General features: G+C 40.8%; 1 protein-coding gene across 1 annotated transcript in view; it reads left to right on the top strand.

Moving 5' to 3' along the window:
* Nucleotides 1-24,359, top strand: part of NUBPL (NUBP iron-sulfur cluster assembly factor, mitochondrial) — an 82,446-nt gene extending 58,087 nt beyond the window's left edge. Inside the window, exons 10-11 of the mRNA XM_053697927.1 lie at nucleotides 7,594-7,676; nucleotides 20,043-24,359. Of these exons, the coding sequence (XP_053553902.1) occupies nucleotides 7,594-7,676; nucleotides 20,043-20,108 (149 nt within the window). The 3' untranslated portion in view covers nucleotides 20,109-24,359. The remainder of the gene's footprint in view (nucleotides 1-7,593; nucleotides 7,677-20,042) is intronic.
* Nucleotides 24,360-26,338: the final 1,979 nt, after the last annotated feature.

The following is a 26,338-nucleotide window of genomic DNA, read 5'->3' as shown; positions in this document are numbered from 1 at the left end:
TTGATGACTCAGAGGTGGACATATCAGTTGGTAAGGTCATATCACAAGTATCCTTAATCGGCGAAAGGTCTGCAGATAGGTGAGAGCCAGAGAACTCCATATGCAGTTTTAATAGCTTACGTGTAGCATCTTGTAGCACACTGTTCTTTTTCTGTCAAGGGGTTGTTCCAACCAGGAGCTACCAAGCACTCCATTGCACTACTCTCTAACAAGCACCAACTGCCCTTCATGATCAAAATTATCACGACAATGCCAAACTTTAGGTTGGGAGTTTAGCAGAAAAGCATACCGGCTGACCCAATAACGGTAGAAAGATAGATAGTAGTTCAGATTATATTGTATGCTGAATAGTATTATTTTGTCTTAGATGCACTCAAGGTGCATTAGTAGAAAAAAGCTGGATAAATAATGATGCGCCAAAATGGAAATTCTGGACTGAAACCGAACACGAAAATCCAGGATGCCCTTTGCATAATTAAACTATTTAATGAATGAATCTGAATTGAAAAACTGCAAGCCAATAAAATAACCACACTTTTATTGAAAGTAACACTTATATTGGACAAAAAATATCTTAAAACAATATGCTACACAATTTTACTAAGAAAAAAGGGCAAAAAAAAAACGAAACCGAAAAAAAACTATAATACGATTTTCGACCAAAATGTTTCTGCATCCCTACTTAAAACAATATTTCTTCTGTTATGTGTGATCAGTCCACGGGTCATCATTACTTCTGGGATATAACTCCTCCCCAACAGGAAATGCAAGAGGATTCACCCAGCAGAGCTGCATATAGCTCCTCCCCTCTACGTCAGTCCCAGTCATTCTCTTGCACCCAACGACTAGATAGGATGTGTGAGAGGACTATGGTGATTATACTTAGTTTTTATGACTTCAATCAAAAGTTTGTTATTTTACAATAGCACCGGAGCGTGTTATTACTTCTCTGGCAGAGTTTGAGGAAGAATCTGCCAGAGTTTTTTACTATGATTTTAACCGGAGTAGTTAAGATCATATTGCTGTTCTCGGCCATCTGAGGGAGGTAAAGGCTTCAGATCAGGGGACAGCGGGCAGATGAATCTGCATTGAGGTATGTAGCAGTTTTTATTTTCTGAATGGAATTGATGAGAAAATCCTGCCATACCGTTAAAATGACATGTATGTATACACTTCAGTATTCTGGGGATGGTATTTCACCGGAACTACTCTGCTAAAGGTCACTAATACTTTTAATAACTATTTATCATGTTAAACGTTTTTGCTGGAATGTAGAATCGTTTACATTGCTGAGGTACTGTGTGAATAGATATTTGGGCATTATTTTCCACTTGGCAGTTTTTTGCTTGTAATTGTGACAGTTTCGTTTCTCTTCACTGCTGTGTGGGAGAGGGAGGGGCCGTTTTTGGCGCTCTTTACTACGCATCAAAAAATTCCAGTCAGTCATTTTTATTTTTCCTGCATGATCCGGTTCATCTCTGACAGATCTCAGGGGTCTTCAAACTTCTTTGAAGGGAGGTAACTTCTCTCAGCAGAGCTGTGAGAATTCTTATAGTGACTGTGCATAAAAACGTTGCTTTGTACTTTTTATGTCAAATTTAATTATTGTTATTTTACTAATGGGAACAAACCTTTGCTAAGAGTTGTGTTGTTTTAAAGTTTGATGCTATAACTGTTTTTCAGTTCATTATTTCAACTGTTATTTAATCGTTTAGTACCTCTTTGAGGCACAGTATTTTTTTGCTAAAAAAGATTATAACCAAGTTGTAAGTTTTTTGCTAGTGTGTTAAACATGTCTGACTCAGAGGAAGATATCTGTGTCATTTGTTCCAATGCCAAGGTGGAGCCCAATAGAAATTTATGTACTAACTGTATTGATGCTACTTTAAATAAAAGTCAATCTGTACAATGTGAACAAATTTCACCAAACAGCGAGGGGAGAGTTATGCCGACTAACTCGCCTCACGCGGCAGTACCTGCATCTCCCGCCCGGGAGGTGCGTGATATTATGGCGCCTAGTACATCTGGGCGGCCATTACAGATAACATTACAAGATATGGCTACTGTTATGACTGAAGTTTTGTCTAAATTACCAGAACTAAGAGGCAAGCGTGATCACTCTGGGGTGAGAACAGAGTGCGCTGACAATGCTAGGGCCATGTCTGATACTGCGTCACAGCTCGCAGAGCATGAGGACGGAGAGCTTCATTCTGTGGGTGACGGTTCTGATCCAAACAAATTGGACTCAGATATTTCAAATTTTAAATTTAAATTGGAGAACCTCCGTGTATTACTAGGGGAGGTCTTAGCAGCTCTTAACGATTGTAACACCGTTGCAATACCAGAGAAACTGTGTAGGTTGGATAAATACTTTGCGGTACCGGCGAGTACTGACGTTTTTCCTATACCTAAGAGACTAACTGAAATTGTTACTAAGGAGTGGGATAGACCCGGTGTGCCGTTCTCACCCCCTCCAATATTTAGAAAGATGTTCCCAATAGACGCCACCACTAGGGACTTATGGCAGACGGTCCCCAAGGTGGAGGGAGCAGTTTCTACTTTAGCTAAGCGTACCACTATCCCGGTGGAGGATAGCTGTGCTTTTTCAGATCCAATGGATAAAAAGTTAGAGGGTTACCTTAAGAAAATGTTTGTTCAACAAGGTTTTATATTACAACCCCTTGCATGTATCGCGCCGATTACGGCTGCGGCAGCATTTTGGATTGAGTCGCTGGAAGAGAACCTTAGTTCATCTACGCTAGACGACATTACGGACAGGCTTAGAGTCCTTAAACTAGCTAATTCTTTCATTTCGGAGGCCGTAGTACATTTAACTAAACTCACGGCTAAGAACTCAGGATTCGCCATACAGGCACGTAGGGCGCTGTGGCTAAAATCCTGGTCAGCTGATGTGACTTCTAAGTCCAAATTACTTAATATACCTTTCAAGGGGCAGTCTTTATTTGGGCCCGGTTTGAAAGAAATTATCGCTGACATTACAGGTGGTAAGGGCCACGCCCTACCTCAAGACAAAGCCAAAGCTAAGGCTAGACAGTCTAATTTTCGTCCATTTCGGAATTTCAAAACAGGAGCAGCATCAACCTCCACTGCACCAAAACAGGAAGGAGCTGTTGCTCGTTACAGGCAAGGCTGGAAGCCTAACCAGTCCTGGAACAAGAGCAAGCAGGCCAGGAAACCTGCTGCTGCCCCAAAGACAGCATGAACCGAGAGCCCCCGATCCGGGACCGGATCTAGTGGGGGGCAGACTCTCTCTCTTTGCCCAGGCCTGGGCAAGAGATGTTCAGGATCCCTGGGCTCTAGAGATCATATCTCAGGGATACCTTCTAGACTTCAAATTATCTCCCCCAAGAGGGAGATTTCATCTGTCAAGGTTGTCAACAAACCAGATAAAGAAAGAAGCGTTTCTACGCTGCGTACAAGATCTGTTATTAATGGGAGTGATCCATCCGGTTCCACGATCGGAACAAGGACAAGGGTTCTACTCAAACCTGTTTGTGGTTCCCAAAAAAGAGGGAACTTTCAGGCCAATCTTAGATTTAAAGATTCTAAACAAATTCCTAAGAGTTCCATCGTTCAAAATGGAAACTATTCGGACAATCTTACCCATGATCCAAGAGGGTCAGTACATGACCACAGTGGATTTAAAGGATGCTTACCTTCACATACCGATCCACAAAGATCATCACCGGTACCTAAGGTTTGCCTTCTTAGACAGGCACTACCAGTTTGTAGCTCTTCCATTCGGACTGGCTACGGCTCCAAGAATCTTCACAAAGGTTCTGGGTTCCCTTCTAGCGGTACTAAGACCGCGAGGGATTTCGGTAGCTCCGTACCTAGACGACATTCTAATACAAGCTTCAAGCTTTCAAACTGCCAAGTCTCATACAGAGTTAGTTCTGGCATTTCTAAGGTCGCATGGATGGAAGGTGAACGAAAAGAAGAGTTCTCTTTTTCCTCTCACAAGAGTTCCATTCTTGGGGACTCTTATAGATTCTGTAGAAATGAAGATTTACCTGACAGAAGACAGGTTAACAAAGCTTCAAAATGCATGCCGCGTCCTTCATTCCATTCAACACCCGTCAGTAGCTCAATGCATGGAGGTGATCGGCTTAATGGTAGCGGCAATGGACATAGTACCTTTTGCACGCCTACACCTCAGACCGCTGCAATTATGCATGCTAAGTCAGTGGAATGGGGATTACTCAGATTTGTCCCCTACTCTGAATCTGAATCAAGAGACCAGAAATTCTCTTCTATGGTGGCTTCATCGGCCACACCTGTCCAGGGGGATGCCATTCAGCAGGCCAGACTGGACAATTGTAACAACAGACGCCAGCCTACTAGGTTGGGGCGCTGTCTGGAATTCTCTGAAGGCTCAGGGACTATGGAATCAGGAGGAGAGTCTCCTTCCAATAAACATTCTGGAATTGAGAGCAGTTCTCAATGCCCTTCTGGCTTGGCCCCAGTTAACAACTCGGGGGTTCATCAGGTTTCAGTCGGACAACATCACGACTGTAGCTTACATCAACCATCAGGGAGGGACAAGAAGCTCCCTAGCAATGATGGAAGTATCAAAGATAATTCGTTGGGCAGAGTCTCACTCTTGCCACCTGTCAGCAATCCACATCCCGGGAGTGGAGAACTGGGAGGCGGATTTCTTGAGTCGCCAGACTTTTCATCCGGGGGAGTGGGAACTTCATCCGGAGGTCTTTGCCCAAATACTTCGACGTTGGGGCAAACCAGAGATAGATCTCATGGCGTCTCGCCAGAACGCCAAACTTCCTCGCTACGGGTCCAGATCCAGGGACCCGGGAGCGGTTCTGATAGATGCTTTGACAGCACCTTGGAACTTCGGGATGGCTTATGTGTTTCCACCCTTCCCGCTGCTTCCTCGATTGATTGCCAAAATCAAACAGGAGAGAGCATCAGTAATTCTAATAGCACCTGCATGGCCACGCAGGACTTGGTATGCAGATCTGGTGGACATGTCATCCTGTCCGCCTTGGTCTCTACCTCTAAGACAGGACCTTCTGATACAGGGTCCATTCAAACATCAAAATCTAACTTCTCTGAAGCTGACTGCTTGGAAATTGAACGCTTGATTTTATCAAAACGTGGTTTTTCTGAGTCGGTTATTGATACCCTGATTCAGGCTAGGAAGCCTGTTACCAGAAGGATTTACCATAAAATATGGCGGAAATACCTATACTGGTGCGAATCCAAAGGTTACTCCTGGAGTAAGGTTAGGATCGCTAGGATATTGTCTTTTCTACAAGAAGGTTTAGAAAAGGGTTTATCAGCTAGTTCATTAAAGGGACAGATTTCAGCTCTGTCCATCTTGTTACACAGACGTCTGTCAGAAAATCCAGATGTCCAGTCCTTTTGTCAGGCTTTAGCTAGGATCAAGCCTGTATTTAAAGCTGTTGCTCCACCATGGAGTTTAAACTTAGTTCTTAACGTTTTACAGGGTGTTCCGTTTGAACCCCTTCATTCCATTGATATAAAGATGTTATCTTGGAAAGTTTTGTTTTTAATGGCTATTTCCTCGGCTCGAAGAGTCTCTGAGTTATCAGCCTTACATTGTGATTCCCCTTATCTGATTTTTCACTCAGACAAGGTAGTTCTGCGTACTAAACCTGGGTTCTTACCTAAGGTAGTCACTAACAGGAACATCAATCAAGAGATTGTTGTACCATCCTTGTGTCCAAATCCTTCTTCAAAGAAGGAACGTCTTCTACACAATCTGGATGTAGTTCGTGCCCTCAAGTTCTACTTGCAGGCAACTAAAGATTTTCGCCAAACTTCTTCCTTGTTTGTCGTTTACTCTGGACAGAGGAGAGGTCAAAAAGCTTCTGCTACCTCTCTCTCTTTTTGGCTTCGTAGCATAATACGTTTAGCCTATGAGACTGCTGGACAGCAGCCTCCTGAAAGAATTACAGCTCACTCCACTAGAGCTGTGGCTTCCACTTGGGCCTTTAAGAATGAGGCCTCTGTTGAACAGATTTGCAAGGCTGCAACTTGGTCTTCGCTTCATACTTTTTCCAAATTTTACAAATTTGACACTTTTGCTTCTTCGGAGGTTATTTTTGGGAGAAAGGTTCTTCAGGCAGTGGTTCCTTCTATATAATGAGCCTGCCTATCCCTCCCGTCATCCGTGTACTTTTGCTTTGGTATTGGTATCCCAGAAGTAATGATGACCCGTGGACTGATCACACATAACAGAAGAAAACATAATTTATGCTTACCTGATAAATTCCTTTCTTCTGTTGTGTGATCAGTCCACGGCCCGCCCTGTTTTAAGGCAGGTAGATATCTTTTAAATTATTCTCCAGTCACCACTTCACCCTTGGTTACTCCTTTCTCGTTGATTCTTGGTCGAATGACTGGGACTGACGTAGAGGGGAGGAGCTATATGCAGCTCTGCTGGGTGAATCCTCTTGCATTTCCTGTTGGGGAGGAGTTATATCCCAGAAGTAATGATGACCCGTGGACTGATCACACAACAGAAGAAAGGAATTTATCAGGTAAGCATAAATTATGTTTTAATATCAATATACTGTATTATTCTGTATTTAGTTCTGTGTAACAGAATCAGATTTAAGGGTTTTTTTGTTTTTTTTTACCAATTATCCAAATAAAGTATAGTCCTAGAAAAATATTATTATATGCAAAACAGTAAGACAAGTAAGGAACTCAAACAGCAGCTCTAGGCTAGCATCAAATTTGATATATGCTACACAATAATTTTACAGAAAATAACAGGCCAAAAAAATGAAAACCGGAATAAACTAAAGATACATTAAGTAAAAACTATACCTATATTTATAAAATAACACTTAAAATATAAATTTCAGCCTGGTGCTTCTCCAAGATGTGTCCTGGCACTTGAGTAGTTTGCTACGCCCCCCAAAAGAAATTGAAATGTGCATTAAAGTTCATCATGCACTGTAGAAGTAGAAGAGCCCAACACTGATCCAATAAATACACAGGAGAGCAGGGTCAATAGTGTTAAAAAAAATACATTCTCTTAACAGATTAAAGCATGTCATTTTTCAACTATTATGCCTCTTTAAAGCATTTCAGTTTTAAATAGATGCATTTTTGCAAATTTACTTCCAAACATACTTGTAGTAAAAGTTTGCGCTATGCTCTGTGTGATTAGACGATCTGGATTCAAACACCATCCCAGCTCAGAGAGCTAGCCGTGTTGTATAGTGTGTCAGTAATACAGTCATACAAGCCACTGCTGACTCTCTAAATAGATGTGGGTTTGAATGCTGGTGCACATGGTATTACAAGAAACATTTTTGCCAATGGAAGTATATTGCAAATATGCTTATTTAAAAGCACCCATACATATTTCAATTTTGACCTTTCTATCCATTTAAGTTAATTGATAACAGTATGTCAAAATTAAACTTTCGTGATTCAGATAGAGCATGTAATTTTAAATAACTTTATAATTTACTTTTATTCTCAAATTTACTTTGTTCCCTTTTAGTATTTTTTGTTAAAGAGCATACCTAGATAGGCAAGTTTATAGTTTCATATCCCTTTAATTCTTATTTGTAGGAGATGTCCCACTGCATCTAAACATAAGAGAAACCAGTGATACAGGCCGACCTGTGGTGGTATCTGATCCTGGGAGCAATGAGGTAAGGATGGATAAAGTGTTGCTTTATTTGTAGACAAGCTGTTCTGATCTGAGAGAAGATTGATAGATTAAAATGTTTTACAAATTCAGCTTATTTTAAATATCTCTTTAGCCAAGTGTAGAAAGATACACATGGGCTCCATTCTTTTGCATCTATTGTATTGAGGATTTCCATCTAAAGGGGAGGAGAGTCCATGGCTTCATTCATTACTGTTGGGAATTAAGAAGCTGGCCATCAGGATGAGGCAAAGACACCCCAGCCAAAGGCTTAAATACCTCCCCCACTTCCCTCATCCCCCAGTCTTTCTTTGCCTTTCGTCACAGGAAGACGGCAGAGAAGTGTCGAAGATCAGAGTAGTCTCTTATGGAGGGTAGTATTCTTCGCATTGGGACTGGAGTTTTAAGTAGTTCTGTCAGCCTCTCAGTGAGAGCCTGGGCGAAAGACTCAGGAGATGCAGGGAGAGTCTTTCTGTGAAACCATCCCGACTAATTAACAGCTCCACAAGCAATCAGCGTTGACGAGTTTCGCTGCCTGCTTTTTTCACTCAAGTCCATGTCAGGAGTGAGGCTACTAACCTGTCACACCTGAAGGGCCGTGTTCCTCTTCCACAGCGTAGATTCTGGTAAGATCGTTTCATTTTTTATTACATAATGATAACACGCAAGACAGGGTCACAGTGTGACGCCTTTTTATCTTTATAGAATCAAGGGTTAATATTCCTAGTAAGGGGATTATTGAACAGGGGGGTTATACATGATATTGTTTATTGTGTCATTGCTGCGTTATGTGCGAGATGAGGCTCTGGCAATGTGTGGAACTTTCAGGTGCCTTATTAAAGTATGGCGCAACCGTTTTTTGGTGCGTTTTCTCCTTAGACAGGGGCGGTCCTGCAGGGCATTCCATGTAACCAGGTGTGGCTATTTATCTTCCTCTATTGATCAGCGGTGCTGGAGACGAAACGGTTTCTGTAGTCCAGGTCATAGAAGGTGGTGAGTGTCCCGGCCATTGGAGGTTATAAAGGTGCCTATTTATTAAGTTAATCTAGTCTGTAATAAAAGTGCAAGCTATGGAGGACTCTGACGCGTTAGAGGGTTCTCCCTCTTTAACAAGATCTCTTTCCTGTGTTTATTGTGAGGAGGTTCTGGTAGAACAGCCTGCTCAACTATGTTCCACATGCATTAATAAAGTTACAACATCTAAAAGTAAACGGATGTCTAGTACTACTGAGCCGTCCACCTCTAAGGGTTCCCCGTCCCGTGAGGTGCGTTCCCTGCATTCATCTCCAATTGTACATGCAGTGCCCCAGGGTCCAACCATTACTCCTGCGGGAGAGATTCGTTGGCCATCAGATTTTGCGGATCAACTGCAAACGGTGGTATCGAAAGTGGTCCATGCCTTACCACGTTCTGCTAAGCACAAGCGTAGGGCATATCATGGTGGCCCGGGCCAAGGGATTGTCCATGCCTGTGGAAATTTCGGAGGCGTTATACGATTACGAGGCCCACTCCGACTCTTCGGAGAAGGCCCCTTCTGGTCGGAGTCCGTGTCATCTAAACCTCCGGCTGCGGAGGAGACTGACTTTAGGTTTAGGATGGAAAATTTGAGCTTTTTGCTGAAACAAGTGCTTGCTACTCTGGAGGTTCCGGAACCGAAACTTCCAGAAGAACCTGCGATTCCTAAGCTTGATAAGGTGTATGAGGACAGGGTGGTGCCTCAGGCCTTCCCGGTTCCTGTTAAGATGGCAAATATTATTAAGAATGAATGAGAGTGATTAGGTTCTTCCTTTTCCCCTTCTTCTTCCTTTAAGAAACTGTCTCCGTCCCGGATGCTCAGCTAGAGCTGTGGGGTACTGTCTCTAAGGTAGATGGTCCTATATGCACGCTCAAGAAGTGGACAACTATTCCCCTCGAGGATAGTTTGTCGTTTAAAGAGCCCATGGATAAAAGGTTGGAAAACATGTTAAGGAAAATGTTTCAACACACAGGGTTTGTTTTTCAGCTGGCAGCGGTCGCCGGTGCTGCGACATATAGATGTGAATCCCTGTGTGAAATGGTCGAGGAGGAGACTTCCATCAACGAGATACAGGATAAGATTCCTTCTATCAAACCTGTCTTCAAGACCGAAAAAGAGAGAAGCCTTTCTAGAATGTGTGCGAGATCTCTCCTCTCTAGATGTTATTGTACCAGTACCCCAAGCAGAAAGGGGTCTAGGGTACTATTCAAATCTTTTTGTGGTTCCAAAGAAGGAGGGCAGGTTCCGGCAATATTCTGGACCTAAAGTGTTTAAATAAGTTTCTGAGTGTTCCATCGTTCAAAATGGAAACAATCAGATCTATTCTGCCCCTAGTTCAAGAGGGACAGTTCATGAAAAACATAGACTTGAAGGACGCTTACCTTCATGTGCCAATCCACAGGGACCACTTCAAGTTCCTGAGATTGGCGTTTCTGGACCAACACTTCCAGTTTGTGGCCCTTGCCTTTGGTCTGGCGACAGCCCCGAGAGTCTTCACGAAGGTTCTGGGGGCGCTACTTGCGGTGGCCAGAGCCAGAGGCATTGCTGTGGTGCCCTATCTGGACGACATCCTAGTCCAGGTGCCGTTGCTCAGTCTAGCAGAGGATCATTCAAGGGCTCTTCTTCTTTTACTCCAATCTCATGGTTGGAAGATCAACTCAGGAAAGAGTTCCCTGGTTCCCAGCAACAGGGTGGAGTTCCTGGGCACTATAATAGACTCTATGTCCATAAAAATATTTCTCACAGACCATTGATGCAGGAAGATTGCGTCCTCTTGTCTTGCTCTTCAGTCCTCCTCAAGCCCATCAGTGGCTCAGTGTATAGAGGTGATAGGACTCATGGTCTCCAGCATAGACGTCATTCCATTCGCCAGGTTCCAGACCTCTTCACTTGTGCATGTTGAGACAGTGGAACAGCGATCATTCAGATCTGTCACAGCAGATCCATAGATGCTCGGACTCGGATCTCCCTCTCTTGGTGGATTCGTCCGGAGCAACTGTTCATGGGGACATCCTTCTTAAGACCGTCCTGGGAGATTGTGACCACGTACGCGAGTCTGGCAGAATGGGGAGCTGTCTCTCCTTCTGATAAATATTCTGGAACTCCGAGCAATCTACAATGCTCTGAAGGCATGGCCTTTTATGGGGTCGTTCAGCTTCATTATATTCCAGACCGACAACATTACCTTGGTGGCTTACATCAACCATCAGGGGAGTACAAGGAGCTCCCTAGCTATGAGGGAGGTGTCTGCTCTCTCTCTGCGATTCACATTCCAGGTGTGGACAACTGGGAAGCAGATTTTCTCAGCAGACAATCCTTCCATCTGTGCGAATGGTCCCTTCACCCCGAAGTGTTTGAGGAGATTTGTCTCAGGTGGGGAACGCCGGAGATAGATCATGGCGTCCAGACTCAATTGCAAGCTCCCCTGATACGGGTCGAGGTCCAGGGATCCCCAGGCAGAGCTAATAGATGCCTTAGCAGTGCCTTGGGGGTTCAGCCTAGCTTACATTTTTCCACCGTTACCACTTCTACCTTGTGTTGTGGCACGAATCAAATAGGAGTGGGCTTCGGCCATTCTGATTGCTCCGTCGTGGCCGCGGAGGACGTGGTTTGCAGATCTTGTGGGGATGTCATCCTCTCCGCCGTGGAGGTTACCCTGTCGCAGAGATCTGCTGGAACAGGGCCCCTTTCAACATCAAAATCTCGATTATCTGAGGCTGACTGCGTGGAGTTTGAACGCCTAGTCTTGGCCAAGAGAGGCTTTTCGGAAAGTGTGATTGATACTCTAATTCAGGCAAGGAAGCCAGTCACTCGTTGCATCTACCATAAGGTGTGGAGGACTTACTTGTCCTGGTGTGAGAAGCATGGATATCCTTGTCATAAGATGAAGGTATCCAGGATTCTGTCCTTTCTCCAAGACGGTTTGGAGAAGGGTTTTGCCGCTAGTTCCTTAAAGGGACAAATTTTGGCATTGTCAGTCTTGTTGCATAGTAGACTCGCTGAGCTCTGTGACATCAAATAGTTTGTTCAGGCCCTGTCTAGAATCAGGCCTGTCTTTAGACAGTCTGCTCCCCCATGGAGCTTAAACTTGGTCCTTAAGGTTTTGCAGAGGGTTCCGTTTGAGCCTATGCATTACATTGACATTAAGATTCTGTCCTGGAAGGTTCTCTTCCTGTTGGCCTTTGCATCGGCACGCTGAGTATCTGAACTGGCTACTTTGCAATGTGAGTTGCCTTATCTGTTTTTTCATGCTGATAAGGCTGTGCTTCGCACTGGTTTGGGGTTCCTTTCCAAGGTGATGTCTAACCGTAACATCAATCAGGAAATAGTGGTTCCTTCTTTGTGTCCTAACCCTTCTTCTTCTAAGGAGAGGTTACTTCATAACCTGGATGTGGTTCGTGCCCTAAAGTTCTATCTTCAGGCTACAAAGGATTTCAGACAGTCTACATCTCTTTTTGTAGTGTATTCAGGGAAGCGCAAGGGGCAGAAAGCCTCTTCTACTTCTTTGTCCTTTTGGTTGAGGAGCTTGATTCGCTTGGCCTATGAGACAGCGGGACATGAGCCTCCTCAGAGTATCACGGCTCATTCAACTAGAGCTGTGGCTTCATCTTGGGCGTTTAAGAATGAGGCCTTTATGGAGCAAATTTGTAAGGCGGCTACCTGGTCCTCCTTACACACTTTTACAAAGTTTTACAAATTTGACGTTTTTGCTTCTGCGGAATCTGTTTTTGGGAGAACGGTTTTGCAGGCTGTGGTGCCCTCAGATTAGGGTCCGCCTTTTCCCTCCCGTTTTCATTCAGTGTCCTCTAGAACTTGGGTATATGTTCCCAACAGTAATGCATGAAGCCGTGGACTCTCCTCCGCTTTAGATGGAAAACATAAATTATGCTTACCTGATAATTTCATTTCCATCAATGGGAGGAGAGTCCACGGCTCCCGTCCGTGTTTCCGATGGGCAAACCTAAATTTCTTTCATGTAATTAGCAAGAGTCCATGAGCTAGTGACGTATGGGATATACATTCCTACCAGGAGGGGCAAAGTTTCCCAAACCTCAAAATGCCTATAAATACACCCCTCACCACACCCACAATTCAGTTTTACAAACTTTGCCTCCGATGGAGGTGGTGAAGTAAGTTTGTGCTAGATTCTACGTTGATATGCGCTCCGCAGCAAGTTGGAGCCCGGTTTTCCTCTCAGCGTGCAGTGAATGTCAGAGGGATGTGAAGAGAGTATTGCCTATTTGAATGCAGTGATCTCCTTCTACGGGGTCTATTTCATAGGTTCTCTGTTATCGGTCGTAGAGATTCATCTCTTACCTCCCTTTTCAGATTGACGATATACTCTTATATATACCATTACCTCTGCTGATTCTCGTTTCAGTACTGGTTTGGCTTTCTACAAACATGTAGATGAGTGTCCTGGGGTAAGTAAATCTTATTTTCTGTGACACTCTAAGCTATGGTTGGGCACTTTGTTTATAAAGTTCTAAATATATGTATTCAAACATTTATTTGCCTTGCCTTAATGTTCAACTTTCCTTATTTTTCAGACAGTCAGTTTCATATTTGGGATAATGCATTTGAATTAATCATTTTTTTCTTACCTTCAAAAATTTGACACTTTTTTCCCTGTGCGCTGTTAGGCTCACGGGGGCTGAAAATGCTTCATTTTATTGCGTCATTCTTGGCGCGGACTTTTTGGCGCAAAAATTATTTTCCGTTTCCGGCGTCATACGTGTCGCCGGAAGTTGCGTCATTTTTTTGACGTTATTTTGCGCCAAAGATGTCGGCGTTCCGGATGTGGCGTCATTTTGGCGCCAAAAGCATTTAGGCGCCAAATAAGGTGGGCGTCTGATTTGGCGCTAAAAAATATGGGCGTCGCTTTTATCCCCAAATTATTTAAGTCTCATTTTTTATTGCTTCTGGTTGCTAGAAGCTTGTTCTTGGCATTTTTTCCCATTCCTGAAACTGTCATTTAAGGAATTTGTTCAATTTTGCTTTATATGTTGTTTTTTCTCTTACATATTGCAAGATGTCTCACGTTGCATCTGAGTCAGAAGATACTACAGGAAAATCGCTGTCTAGTGCTGGATCTACCAAAGCTAAGTGTATCTTCTGTAAATTTTTGGTAGCTATTCCTCCGGCTGTTGTTTGTATTGATTGTCATGACAAACTTGTTAATGCAGATAATATTTCCTTTAGTAAAGTACCATTGCCTGTTGCAGTTCCTTCAACATCTAAGGTGCAGAATGTTCCTGATAACATAAGAGATTTTGTTTCTGAATCCATAAGAAGGCTATGTCTGTTATTTCTCCTTCTACTAAACGTAAAAAATCTTTTAAAACTTCTCTCCCTACAGATGAATTTTTAAATGAACATCATCATTCTGATTCTGATGACTCTTCTGGTTCAGAGGATTCTGTCTCAGAGGTTGATGCTGATAAATCTTCATATTTATTTAAAATGGAATTTATTCGTTCTTTACTTAAAGAAGTACTAATTGCTTTAGAAATAGAGGATTCTGGTCCTCTTGATACTAATTCTAAACGTTTGGATAAGGTATTTAAAGCTCCTGTGGTTATTCCAGAAGTTTTTCCTGTTCCTAATGCTATTTCTGCAGTAATTTCCAAAGAATGGGATAAATTGGGTAATTCATTTACTCCTTCTAAACGTTTTAAGCAATTATATCCTGTGCCGTCTGACAGTTAGAATTTTGGGACAAAATCCCTAAAGTTGATGGGGCTATTTCTACCCTTGCTAAACGTACTACTATTCCTACGTCAGATGGTACTTCGTTTAAGGATCCTTTAGATAGGAAAATTGAATCCTTTCTAAGAAAAGCTTATCTGTGTTCAGGTAATCTTCTTAGACCTGCTATATCTTTGGCTGATGTTGCTGCAGCTTCAACTTTTTGGTTGGAAACTTTAGCGCAACAAGTAACACATCATGATTCTCATGATATTATTATTCTTCTTCAGCATGCTAATAATTTTATCTGTGATGCCATTTTTGATATTATCAGAGTTGATGTCAGGTTTATGTCTCTAGCTATTTTAGCTAGAAGAGCTTTATGGCTTAAAACTTGGAATGCTGATATGGCTTCTAAATCAACTCTACTTTCTATTTCTTTGCAGGGTAACAAATTATTTGGTTCTCAGTTGGATTCTATTATTTCAACTGTTACTGGTGGGAAAGGAACTTTTTTACCACAGGATAAAAAATCTAAAGGTAAAAACAGGGCTAATTATCGTTTTCGTTCCTTTCGTTTCAACAAAGAACAAAAGCCTGATCCTTCATCCTCAGGAGCAGTTTCAGTTTGGAAACCATCTCCAGTCTGGAATAAATCCAAGCCAGCTAGAAAGGCAAAGCCTGCTTCTAAGTCCACATGAAGGTGCGGCCCTCATTCCAGCTCAGCTGGTAGGGGGCAGGTTACGTTTTTTCAAGGAAATTTGGATCAATTCTGTTCACAATCTTTGGATTCAGAACATTGTTTCAGAAGGGTACAGAATTGGTTTCAAGATGAGACCTCCTGCAAAGAGATTTTTTCTTTCCCGTGTCCCAGTAAATCCAGTAAAAGCTCAAGCATTTCTGAATTGTGTTTCAGATCTAGAGTTGGCTGGAGTAATTATGCCAGTTCCAGTTCCGGAACAGAGGATGGGGTTTTATTCAAATCTCTTCATTGTACCAAAGAAGGAGAATTCCTTCAGACCAGTTCTGGATCTAAAAATATTGAATCGTTATGTAAGGATACCAACGTTCAAGATGGTAACTGTAAGGACTATCTTGCCTTTTGTTCAGCAAGGGCATTATATGTCCACAATAGATTTACAGGATGCATATCTGCATATTCCGATTCATCCAGATCATTATCAGTTCCTGAGATTCTCTTTTCTGGACAAGCATTACCAGTTTGTGGCTCTGCCGTTTGGCCTAGCTACAGCTCCAAGAATTTTTACAAAGGTTCTCGGTGCCCTTCTGTCTGTAATCAGAGAACAGGGTATTGTGGTATTTCCTTATTTGGACAATATCTTGGTACTTGCTCAGTCTTTACATTTAGCAGAATCTCATACGAATCGACTTGTGTTGTTTCTTCAAGATCATGGTTGGAGGATCAATTTACCAAAAAGTTCATTGATTCCTCAGACAAGGGTAACCTTTCTGGGTTTCCAGATGGATTCAGTGTCCATGACTCTGTCTTTAACAGACAAGAGACGTCTAAAATTTATTGCAGCTTGTCGAAACCTTCAGTCACAATCATTCCCTTCGGTAGCTTTATGCATGGAAATTCTAGGTCTTATGACTGCTGCATCGGACGCGATCCCCTTTGCTCGTTTTCACATGCGACCTCTTCAGCTCTGTATGCTGAATCAATGGTGCAAGGATTACACAAAGATATCTCAATTAATATCTTTAAAACCGATTGTTCGACACTCTCTAACATGGTGGACAGATCACCATCGGTTAATTCAGGGGGCTTCTTTTGTGCTTCCGACCTGGACTGTATTTTCAACAGATGCAAGTCTCACAGGTTGGGGAGCTGTGTGGGGATCTCTGACGGCACAAGGAGTTTGGGAATCTCAGGAGGTGAGATTACCGATCAATATTTTGGAACTCCGTGCAATTTTCAGAGCTCTTCAGTTTTGGCCTCTTCTGAAGAGAGAATCGTTCATTTGTTTTCAGACAGACAATGTCACAACTGTGGCATACATCAATCATCAAGGAGGGACTCACAGTCCTCTGGCTATGAAAGAAGTATCTCGAATTTTGATTTGGGCGGAATCCAGCTCCTGTCTAATCTCTGCGGTTCATTTCCCAGGTATAGAAAATTGGGAAGCGGATTATCTCAGTCGCCAAACGTTGCATCCGGGCGAATGGTCTCTTCACCCAGAGGTATTTCTTCAGATTGTTCAAATGTGGGAACTTCCAGAAATAGATCTGATGGCGTCCCATCTAAACAAGAAACTTCCCAGGTATCTGTCCAGATTCCGGGATCCTCAGGCGGAGGCAGTGGATGCATTATCACTTCCTTGGAAGTATCATCCTCCCTATATCTTTCCACCTCTAGTTCTTCTTCCAAGAGTAATCTCCAAGATTCTGAAGGAATGCTCGTTTGTTCTGCTGGTAGCTCCGGCATGGCCTTTCAGGTTTTGGTATGCGGATCTTGTCCGGATGGCCTCTTGCCAACCGTGGACTCTTCCGTTAAGACCAGACCTTCTGTCACAAGGTCCTTTTTTCCATCAGGATCTGAAATCCTTAAATTTAAAGGTATGGAGATTGAACGCTTGATTCTTGGTCAAAGAGGTTTCTCTGACTCTGTGATTAATACTATGTTACAGGCTCGTAAATCTGTATCTAGAGAGATATATTATAGAGTCTGGAAGACTTATATTTCTTGGTGTCTTTCTCATCATTTTTCTTGGCATTCTTTTAGAATACCGAGAGTATTACAGTTTCTTCAGGATGGTTTAGATAATGGTTTGTCTGCAAGTTCCTTGAAAGGACAAATCTCTGCTCTTTCTGTTCTTTTTCACAGAAAGATTGCTATTCTTCCTGATATTCATTGTTTTGTACAAGCTTTGGTTCGTATAAAGCCTGTCATTAAGTCAATTTCTCCTCCTTGGAGTTTGAATTTGGTTCTGGGGGCGCTTCAAGCTCCTCCATTTGAACCTATGCATTCATTGGACATTAAATTACTTTCTTGGAAAGTTTTGTTCCTTTTGGCCATCTCTTCTGCCAGAAGAGTTTCTGAATTATCTGCTCTTTCTTGTGAGTCTCCTTTTCTGATTTTTCATCAGGATAAGGCGGTGTTGCGAACTTCTTTTGAATTTTTACCTAAAGTTGTGAATTCCAACAACATTAGTAGAGAAATTGTGGTTCCTTCATTATGTCCTAATCCTAAGAATTCTAAGGAGAAATCGTTGCATTCTTTGGATGTTGTTAGAGCTTTGAAATATTATGTTGAAGCTACTAAATCTTTCCGAAAGACTTCTAGTCTATTTGTTATCTTTTCCGGTTCTAGAAAAGGCCAGAAAGCTTCTGCCATTTCTTTGGCATCTTGGTTGAAATCTTTAATTCATCTTGCCTATGTTGAGTCGGGTAAAACTCCGCCTCAGAAAATTACAGCTCATTCTACTAGGTCAGTTTCTACTTCCTGGGCGTTTAGGAATGATGCTTCGGTTGATCAGATTTGCAAAGCAGCAACTTGGTCCTCTTTGCATGCATGCTTTTACTAAATTCTACCATTTTGATGTATTTTCTTCTTCTGAAGCAGTTTTTGGTAGAAAAGTACTTCAGGCAGCAGTTTCAGTTTGAATCTTCTGCTTATGTTTTTCATTAAACTTTATTTTGGGTGTGGATTATTTTCAGCAGGAATTGGCTGTCTTTATTTTGTCCCTCCCTCTCTAGTGACTCTTGTGTGGAAAGATCCACATCTTGGGTAGTCATTATCCCATACGTCACTAGCTCATGGACTCTTGCTAATTACATGAAAGAAAACATAATTTATGTAAGAACTTACCTGATAAATTCATTTCTTTCATATTAGCAAGAGTCCATGAGGCCCGCCCTTTTTTTGTGGTGGTTATGATTTTGTATAAAGCACAATTATTCCAATTCCTTATTTTATATGCTTTCGCACTTTTTTATCACCCCACTTCTTGGCTATTCGTTAAACTGAATTGTGGGTGTGGTGAGGGGTGTATTTATAGGCATTTTGAGGTTTGGGAAACTTTGCCCCTCCTGGTAGGAATGTATATCCCATACGTCACTAGCTCATGGACTCTTGCTAATATGAAAGAAATGAATTTATCAGGTAAGTTCTTACATAAATTATGTTTTATCTTCTGGCACCGTTTATACCCTGATATTTCTCCTACTGTTCCTTGTTCCCTCTGCAGAATGACTGGGAGATGAGGGGAGTGGGGGAGGTATTTAAGCCTTTGGCTGGGGTGTCTTTGCCTCCTCCTGGTGGCCAGGTTCTTAATTCCCAACAAATGAATGAAGAAGTGGACTCTCCTCCCCTCGATGGAAATGAAATTATCAGGTAAGCATAATTTATGTTATCATGTAAGTTGTTTATCCATTTAACCCCTTAACTAATGCTATGTGTTTTTTGTTTTTTTTTGCTCTCTTATATAATGAACCCTGAGTTGCAGGATATATAGTAACATATATGTTTTTCATGCTTAGAGGGAAAAAGGGACAAGCTTAAATGGACATAAGTCTGCAATGAGAAAAGTGCTATGATGCTTTAAAGGGACATTAAACACCTTGACATTGTAATATAAAATGCTAAATGTTATATATAAAAGTCTGCAATATACTTAAATTATTTAGTCTTCTTTTCCTGTAATTCCATTCTGAAATTGTGAGCTTTTCAGTTCCTGTTAGAAATGGAAGGGCAAGACACTGTTATATTCCACACAGCCATTGGCTGCCGACGCTAGCGACCTATTTATAACTGTCCCTAATTGCCCACAGCAGAGAAGGTAACCTAAGTTACAACATGGCAGCTCCCATTGTTTTATAGACACTAAAACTCTTCACTTATTTAAATAGCTAATAAAACTTTAAAATATACATCTACATGTTATTCTCAGACTAATCTTTTCTTTGACTGCATCTTTCTATCTAGCATTTATTTAGTATTTAATGTCCATTTTAAAGCATTCTTTTATTGCTTCTATTAATATATTGAAACTGTTTTTACACATACAGTTAGACATCTTCAGAATGTCAATACACTGCCAATCTTGAGTGCTTTAAGTGTTTTTATTTTAACCCCTTAATGACCACAATGTACCCTTTATGTCACTGGTCGTTAAGGGTTTTTTCAGGACATAATAGCACAAGTCTAGCAAGAACACACTATTAATGCCCTCCCTCCAGCAGGCTTTGTGGAATAGAGCAGTCTCAACGCTGGTGGCAAGACCGCTCTATAAAACAATCAAGTCCCAAAAAAAGGCTAGTGACATACAGGGTACGTCGCTGGTCCTTAATTATAAAATACTTCCTGTTACAACAATGCCATCTTCCCCCCTTGTGATATAAAGAGTGGTACCTTCCACCCTATACCTAATCTTCTAAGCAAGCACCCACATATGGCTAGGCAGGAATACAAACTATGAATGTGCAAATCTTTCTCTGGGGTTTGAGAAGAGGCACTTGAGCGATCCTTTATTTATAAGACTATTCTTTGTAACTTTATGGCTTTTAGGGTTTCATTTTGTATATTACAAGAAGTGTAAAGGATTGTTATTTTGACATTGTGGATTGTTAATATATTGCTTCACTAAAACTCATCACAACAGTACTTTTGAGTTGCTAATATTACACTAATATTGTTTCTATCTACAGGCCAAGGCTTACCTTAATATTGCCAGTGAAGTGATACATAGGATCTCTCAACTGAAGATCACATGACATTTCTGTTCTTATCACCCTGTACTGTTCTGGAAAGTGATTTGCAACTTCAGTGTATAGAGAGCGATGTGCAACAGGTCATGCACTGTCCTGACGCTGCCTCCACTGCGCAGATCACTTAAGGTTTTAGGTTTCAACTGCATTGCTTTATAGTATGATTTTGCAGGATATCCACCCAAACCCAAAACATGTGTGATTCAGACAGAACATACGATTTAAAAAAGGTTTCCAATTTAATTCTTTTTTTAAATTTGCTTAGTTTCCGTGGTATTCTTTGTTGAAGAGATACTTAGGTAGGTGTCTGGAGCACTAGATGGTAGGATATAGTGTTGCCATTTTATAGTCTTGCAAATGGATAACATTGTAGCAAAACTGCTGCCATATAGTTCACATATGTGCACACTCCTGAGCTTACGCCTTTGCTTTTTTTAATATATATTTTTATTGATTTTATTTAATACAAACAGTAAACAACAAAAAGAAGAAGAAAAATAAAAAAAAGTGTAAAAGAAAAGTAAATACAGTATAAAGCCATTTGTACATTTCTCATCACAGTTGTAATTACCACTCATCTCAGCATCATTCTTTACTAAATGTGACACCAATGGAGGCAGGGCCGGATTTACTTCTCAGGAGCCTGTAGGCAGAGAAATCTGAAGCGCCCCCCTCCCCCCCCCCCATAAAAAGAGTAAAAAGAGATACTGTACTTTTTTTTACAAAATATTTCTATTTAGAACAAAAATAAATATTACAAATTTTAAATCAAATAAATGAGGTATCAGAACCATTGATAAAAGTGCTGTATACATTTAAATTTGTGTAAAATCGAAATATGTATATCAGAGTGTACAACAGAATTAGAACATAACTAAATAAATAAATGCAATTCAAAGTAAAAGGGTCTTTCTAAGCAACATAACCACTACAAAGTGCTTCCTTTTAAATACAAAGTGTCCTAGTAAACCGTTAAGTCTGTGCTGTACAACTCTCAGTATGCTTAGCGAGCTAAAGAACCAAGTGATCAGCATTAGACGCTATTATATTTATACCTAATGGGATTTCTTGTCTTTAGTAAAGGCAGGGTAATAATTGAAAAATACAACTCACAACTCACCACAACTCACCAATAGCACTTATATCTACCAAACCACATAGATAGACTACTTCTGGTACATCCTCTAACACAATACCAAATTTCAATCTCAACCCACTGTACTATACTGCCCTCTCAACTGCACAGCACACACTGGGGTTTAGCATCAGCAGTCTTACGTACTCCTCATATAGTACATATTTAGCATGGAATGTTGAGCAAAATACTACATATACTACAGGTCTAGCAGTTTGACAAAACTGTTGCAGTGCCAGTACCTAAAAGACAATAAGCATAAAATCACTACTAAAGAGCTGTAGTGGTTATGGTGCCTAGTGTCCCATTTACTGACTGTCAGCAGCTGCCTGAAAGGGGTCACTCTCAGGCAGACAGTGAGAGGAGTGTGTTTGCTGACAGCAATCACACCCTTGTCACTCTCAGGCAGCCAGTGAGAGCAATCACACTCCTGTCACAGGCTGCCTGAGAATGAAAGGGGTGTGATTACTGTCACTGGCTGCCTGAGAATGAAAGGGGTGTGCTAGTCTGTCAGACTCAGTCTCAGACAGCGCTTGCTTGGCCTTGGTCACTCACTTTCACAGTCACTCACTTAGTTATGCTGTAGACAGGCGTCTCAGGGCCCAGGGCAGGCGACAGGCTCCGCTCCGACAGCGTCAGAAGGTGGACCATGGAGCAACCAAAACTTCAGCCAGCCCAGGCCAGCAGCAATGAGCATGCACATCAGCTCACTATCTTCCCGCCTAGTACTCTGTCTGACTCTGAGAGGCAGAGGGCGGTAGCTGGCATCACGTGACAGACGTGGGCATGATGCCGCCCGGCCAGCCCCAAACAAAATTAGTGGCAAATCTGCAATGGTGCGCATGTGTGGCGCCAACCACGGCAGAGTAGCACAGCTGCACACTCACCTGGGGACTGGAGTCTGAGACGACTTGTCACTCACTTCACTTGTGCACTGGAGACTGGAGCGAGAGTAGAGTCAGGGGTGGGAGCGAGGGTGGAGTCAGGGCTCGGAGGGAGTCAGCCTAGGAGGACGCAAGACAACTGCAGCGCTACTTGCTAAACTTGTTGCTACTAGTTCTGCTCTGTGTGACTGACAGTCTGTTCTGATAAAGTTGCTAAGCACTAGTCTACTGTACAAATTAAACACTGCAGTAAATCAAACAAAGCACTCACTCACAGGCTCAACAAAATCATAAAAAAAAAAAAAAGTTAAATTTTTTTTTTTTAAGAAAAAAAAAATACACTGACTCTGTGGCGCCCCCTGCTGCAATGCGCCTGTAGGCACATGCCTACTGTGCCTAATGGCAAATCCGGCCCTGAATGGAGGACATTGTTATAGCCAATCATCGTATCCTGAACACTATAATTTGTTTACACAGCTATTCTTGTCCTTTCCTCCCATTCAATCCATCTTTCCCAAATAGCTAGTTCTTGTTCTCTATTATCTAGAAACAAGATCATTCTGACATTGACCAATAGATCCTAATCTTTTGCAATATGACTTCAAAATTGGGGATTGATGTTTTCCAGAATCTCACAATAGAAGTACGTACAGCTGTGCATATTAAAGCGATAAGTTTGTTGGTTGGTCTATTAATCCCCTTAATTGGGAAGTGCAATAGTGCTTGGGATGGTGTTAGAGAGAAATCCGGGTTCAACACCTCCCCAATCAGTTTAGATATTTTTTCCCATATACGACTCACCATAGGACAAGTCCACCACAGATGGAAATATGTACCTGTCTCATTGCACCCTCTAAAACAAGTAGGCTGCATATCAGCAAATATGACTTAAAGGGACAGTCTACCATAGAATTGTTATTTTTTTAAAAGATAGATAATCTCTTTATTACCCATTCCCCAGTTTTGCACAACCAACACAGTTATATTAATATACTTTTTACCTCTGAGATTACCTTGTATCTAGGAACCTTCTTCCAGCCCCCTGATCACATGACTGTGACTATTTATTATCTATTGTCTTAAATTTAGCATTGTAGTGTGCTAAATCTTAAATAACCCCCTGTGCCTGAACACAGTGTTATCTATATGGCCCACGTGTACTTTGTGTCTCTTTGTGTTGAAAAGAGATATAAAAAGCATGTGATAAGAGGCAGCCCTCAAAGGCTTAGAAATTAGCATATGAGCCTACCTATGTTTAGTTTACACTAAGAATACCAAGAGAAAAAAGCAAATTTGATGATAAAAGTAAATTGGAAAGTTGATTAAAATCAAAAGTCCTATCTGAATAATGAAAGTTTAATTTATACTAGACTGTCCCTTTAATCTCATTGGGTTCATATACCAATGAATAAGTACCTTGATGTAATTCAATTTGAGATTTGCATTAAAAGGGAAGGCTTTACCTCTGTGTATGTTTTCTATCCAGTGTGTCTGAAATATGTAGAGCGTCCTCCCATTTAGCCATGACTCCCTTTCTTTTCAACAAGATACCAAGAGGAAAATGAAAATTTGATTTAAAAAAAAGGAAATTAGAAAGTTGTATAAAATGTCATGCTTTGTCTGCATTATGAAAGAAAAATGTTTGTTTTTTTAACCCACTTTGGCTGATGAATGAGAAACCTCATTCTTGACCTTTAATATAAGGATTGGGCCTAAGGATTTTTGTTTCAGGGGCACTTCTTATGTTACCACAGGATAATATGGTTGCATTACAATTGTTAAAGGGCCACTAAACCCAAAATCTTTCTTTCATGATTCAGATAGAGAATAGAAATTTAAACAACATTACAATTTACTTCCATTATTTATTTTGCTTCATTTTTTAGATATATTTAGTTGAAGAGAAAAGCAATGCACATCGTGAGCCAATCACACAAGGCTTCTATGTGCAGCAACCAATCAGCAGCTAGTGAGCATATCTAGATATGCTTTTCATCAAAGAATATCAAGAGAATAAAACAAATTAGATAATATAAGTAAATTAGAAAGATGTTTAAAATTGCATTCTCTTTCTAAATCATAAAAGAAAAATTGTGGGTGGCATGTCCCTTTAAGCATGGACAGTGGACACATACCTCAAGATTTTATTTCATTGCTAATTGTATGTTCATGTGTGTGTTTGTGTTTTTATATGAATCCTTCATTCATTTTTAAGAATAAAGTTGGTTCATAAATGTGTTTTTATGTATTTGATATATAACCAATATCTCCATGCTCTTAGGGCTAAAAACTGTTGCAAAAATCCCACATTTTATTATCTGTTTTTACTTTTTTCCAGTTGTGGTATGTGTAGCGATTAAGGTTATTTGATAGAGTTTAGTGAAACAATCTTTTCATAAAATTCACCACAAATCTAATGTTATGAAGCAACTGACAGAAGACATTTCTCAGTTGGAAATTTAGTATAAACAAAGTCTCTCTAAAACGGCGTGTGAAAATTGTTGCCAAAAAGGGGCACATGTTAGCTCTCAATGGTACAAGTGGTCAAAGAGCGATAACAAACACATTTCTGGAATAGTATTAGAAACTTTATAATAGAAAAAAATGTTAGGGATGCAAAATTGACCAATCAAAAACGTATACCTGCTTTCCTTTTTGTAATCTCCCTAAAATTCCTGAAGTCTGAGTGCTTCCATTACACAAGCTGAAATCCTGAATGTTCTATGAGGTAGTTCCAGTAGAATGTGCAAAACATGACAGACTACTTATGAATATGCTGGCTATTTTTTGTAGGGTTATTATGCCACCGTACACATTATTCATTAAAGGGACAGTATACATCAATTTTCATATAAATTCATGTAATCTACACTACTATAAAGAAGAATATGCACAGATACTTATATAAAATCAGTATAAAACCTTTTTATTTGTTGATGAGGTTAGGCTGGGACACCCACTGAAATGGGATGAGAAGCAGGAAGACCAGACACTCTCCCCTCCCCTGCATTTTAAAAGACCCATTATACAAACAGGAGCAAGCAGAAGTCTGTAGACATGAGTAAACATCTAAAACTTTGGGGCTTGGTTCGGAGTCTGAAAATCAGCACAATGTTATTTAAAAATAAGCAAAACTATACATTTTTACAAAAACACTCCCAGATGGGTTATATCAATGGATCATCTATAAAACATTTACGCAAAGAAAAATCTTGTGTACAATGTCCCTTTAAGCCTCGTCTTCAGTATTGTGTACAGATCTGGAGGCTGTATCTCCAGAAGAATATAAACAAACTGAAATCTGTTTAAAGGAGGACTACTAAAATGTTATCTGTACTAAAAATAAAACTTACAAATTAAGACGTGATGACCTAAATATGTATAGCTTAGAGGAAAGATGGAAAAAAGATATGGTCGAATCCTTCAGTATACAGTATTAAGCATTTTTCATAAAGAAAAGCAAGACCAGAACAAGGGGTTATGATCTTATGTTGAAAGGTAATAGGTGCATAAGCATTTCTTTACAGAAAGGGTTGATGATTCATTAAATAAACTTTTATTATAGGAGATGTATACATCTTGCACGGATGTTCTTATAGATTATAGCAGTAATCATGACATGGTCTCATAAGAAATCCGTTAACAGAAGCAGTGTTATAAAGATCCAACTAAGAACTTTGATTAAAAAAAAATAATCCACGGTTAAAATGAATGTACTCCACAGGTTACTGTATTTGCTTCAGACCATGCCCATCCCATTACCAATAAACTATCTACACAAGATACAAAACATTTTGGAACAATACATATGGGGAGGTATCAGAACCAGAGTAGCTAAAAAAAAAACCACTCCACCTACCAAGGGACAAAGGAGGTCTTGGAGTACCTAACATCCATATCTATAAACAAGCCATCACCCTACAAAGACTCATAGACTGGTGCTACAATGATCCCGACAAGCAGTGGGTACAACTGGACTGTGACATCTTAGACACAAGAAATGCTGGCTTGAAAGCATGGATTTCAGTGAAAGAAAGGCCAACAGCATTTACAACATACCCACTATTCATAGACTTTTACACAAATTGGGACAAGATCATACAGACTACGACAAATATATCTTCAAAACATTCCCCACTGACACGTATTTACCAAAATCCTACAGTACCATGGAACCATAAAGAGAGCCAGGTAAAAAAACACCCTTTAACCCCTTG

The sequence above is a fragment of the Bombina bombina genome, chromosome 1, assembly GCF_027579735.1.
Source record: "Bombina bombina isolate aBomBom1 chromosome 1, aBomBom1.pri, whole genome shotgun sequence".
In the NCBI taxonomy this organism is placed as follows: Eukaryota; Metazoa; Chordata; class Amphibia; order Anura; family Bombinatoridae; genus Bombina; species Bombina bombina.
Note: the sequence above shows the minus strand (reverse complement) of the source record. Positions and strands in the feature narration are given on the sequence as shown.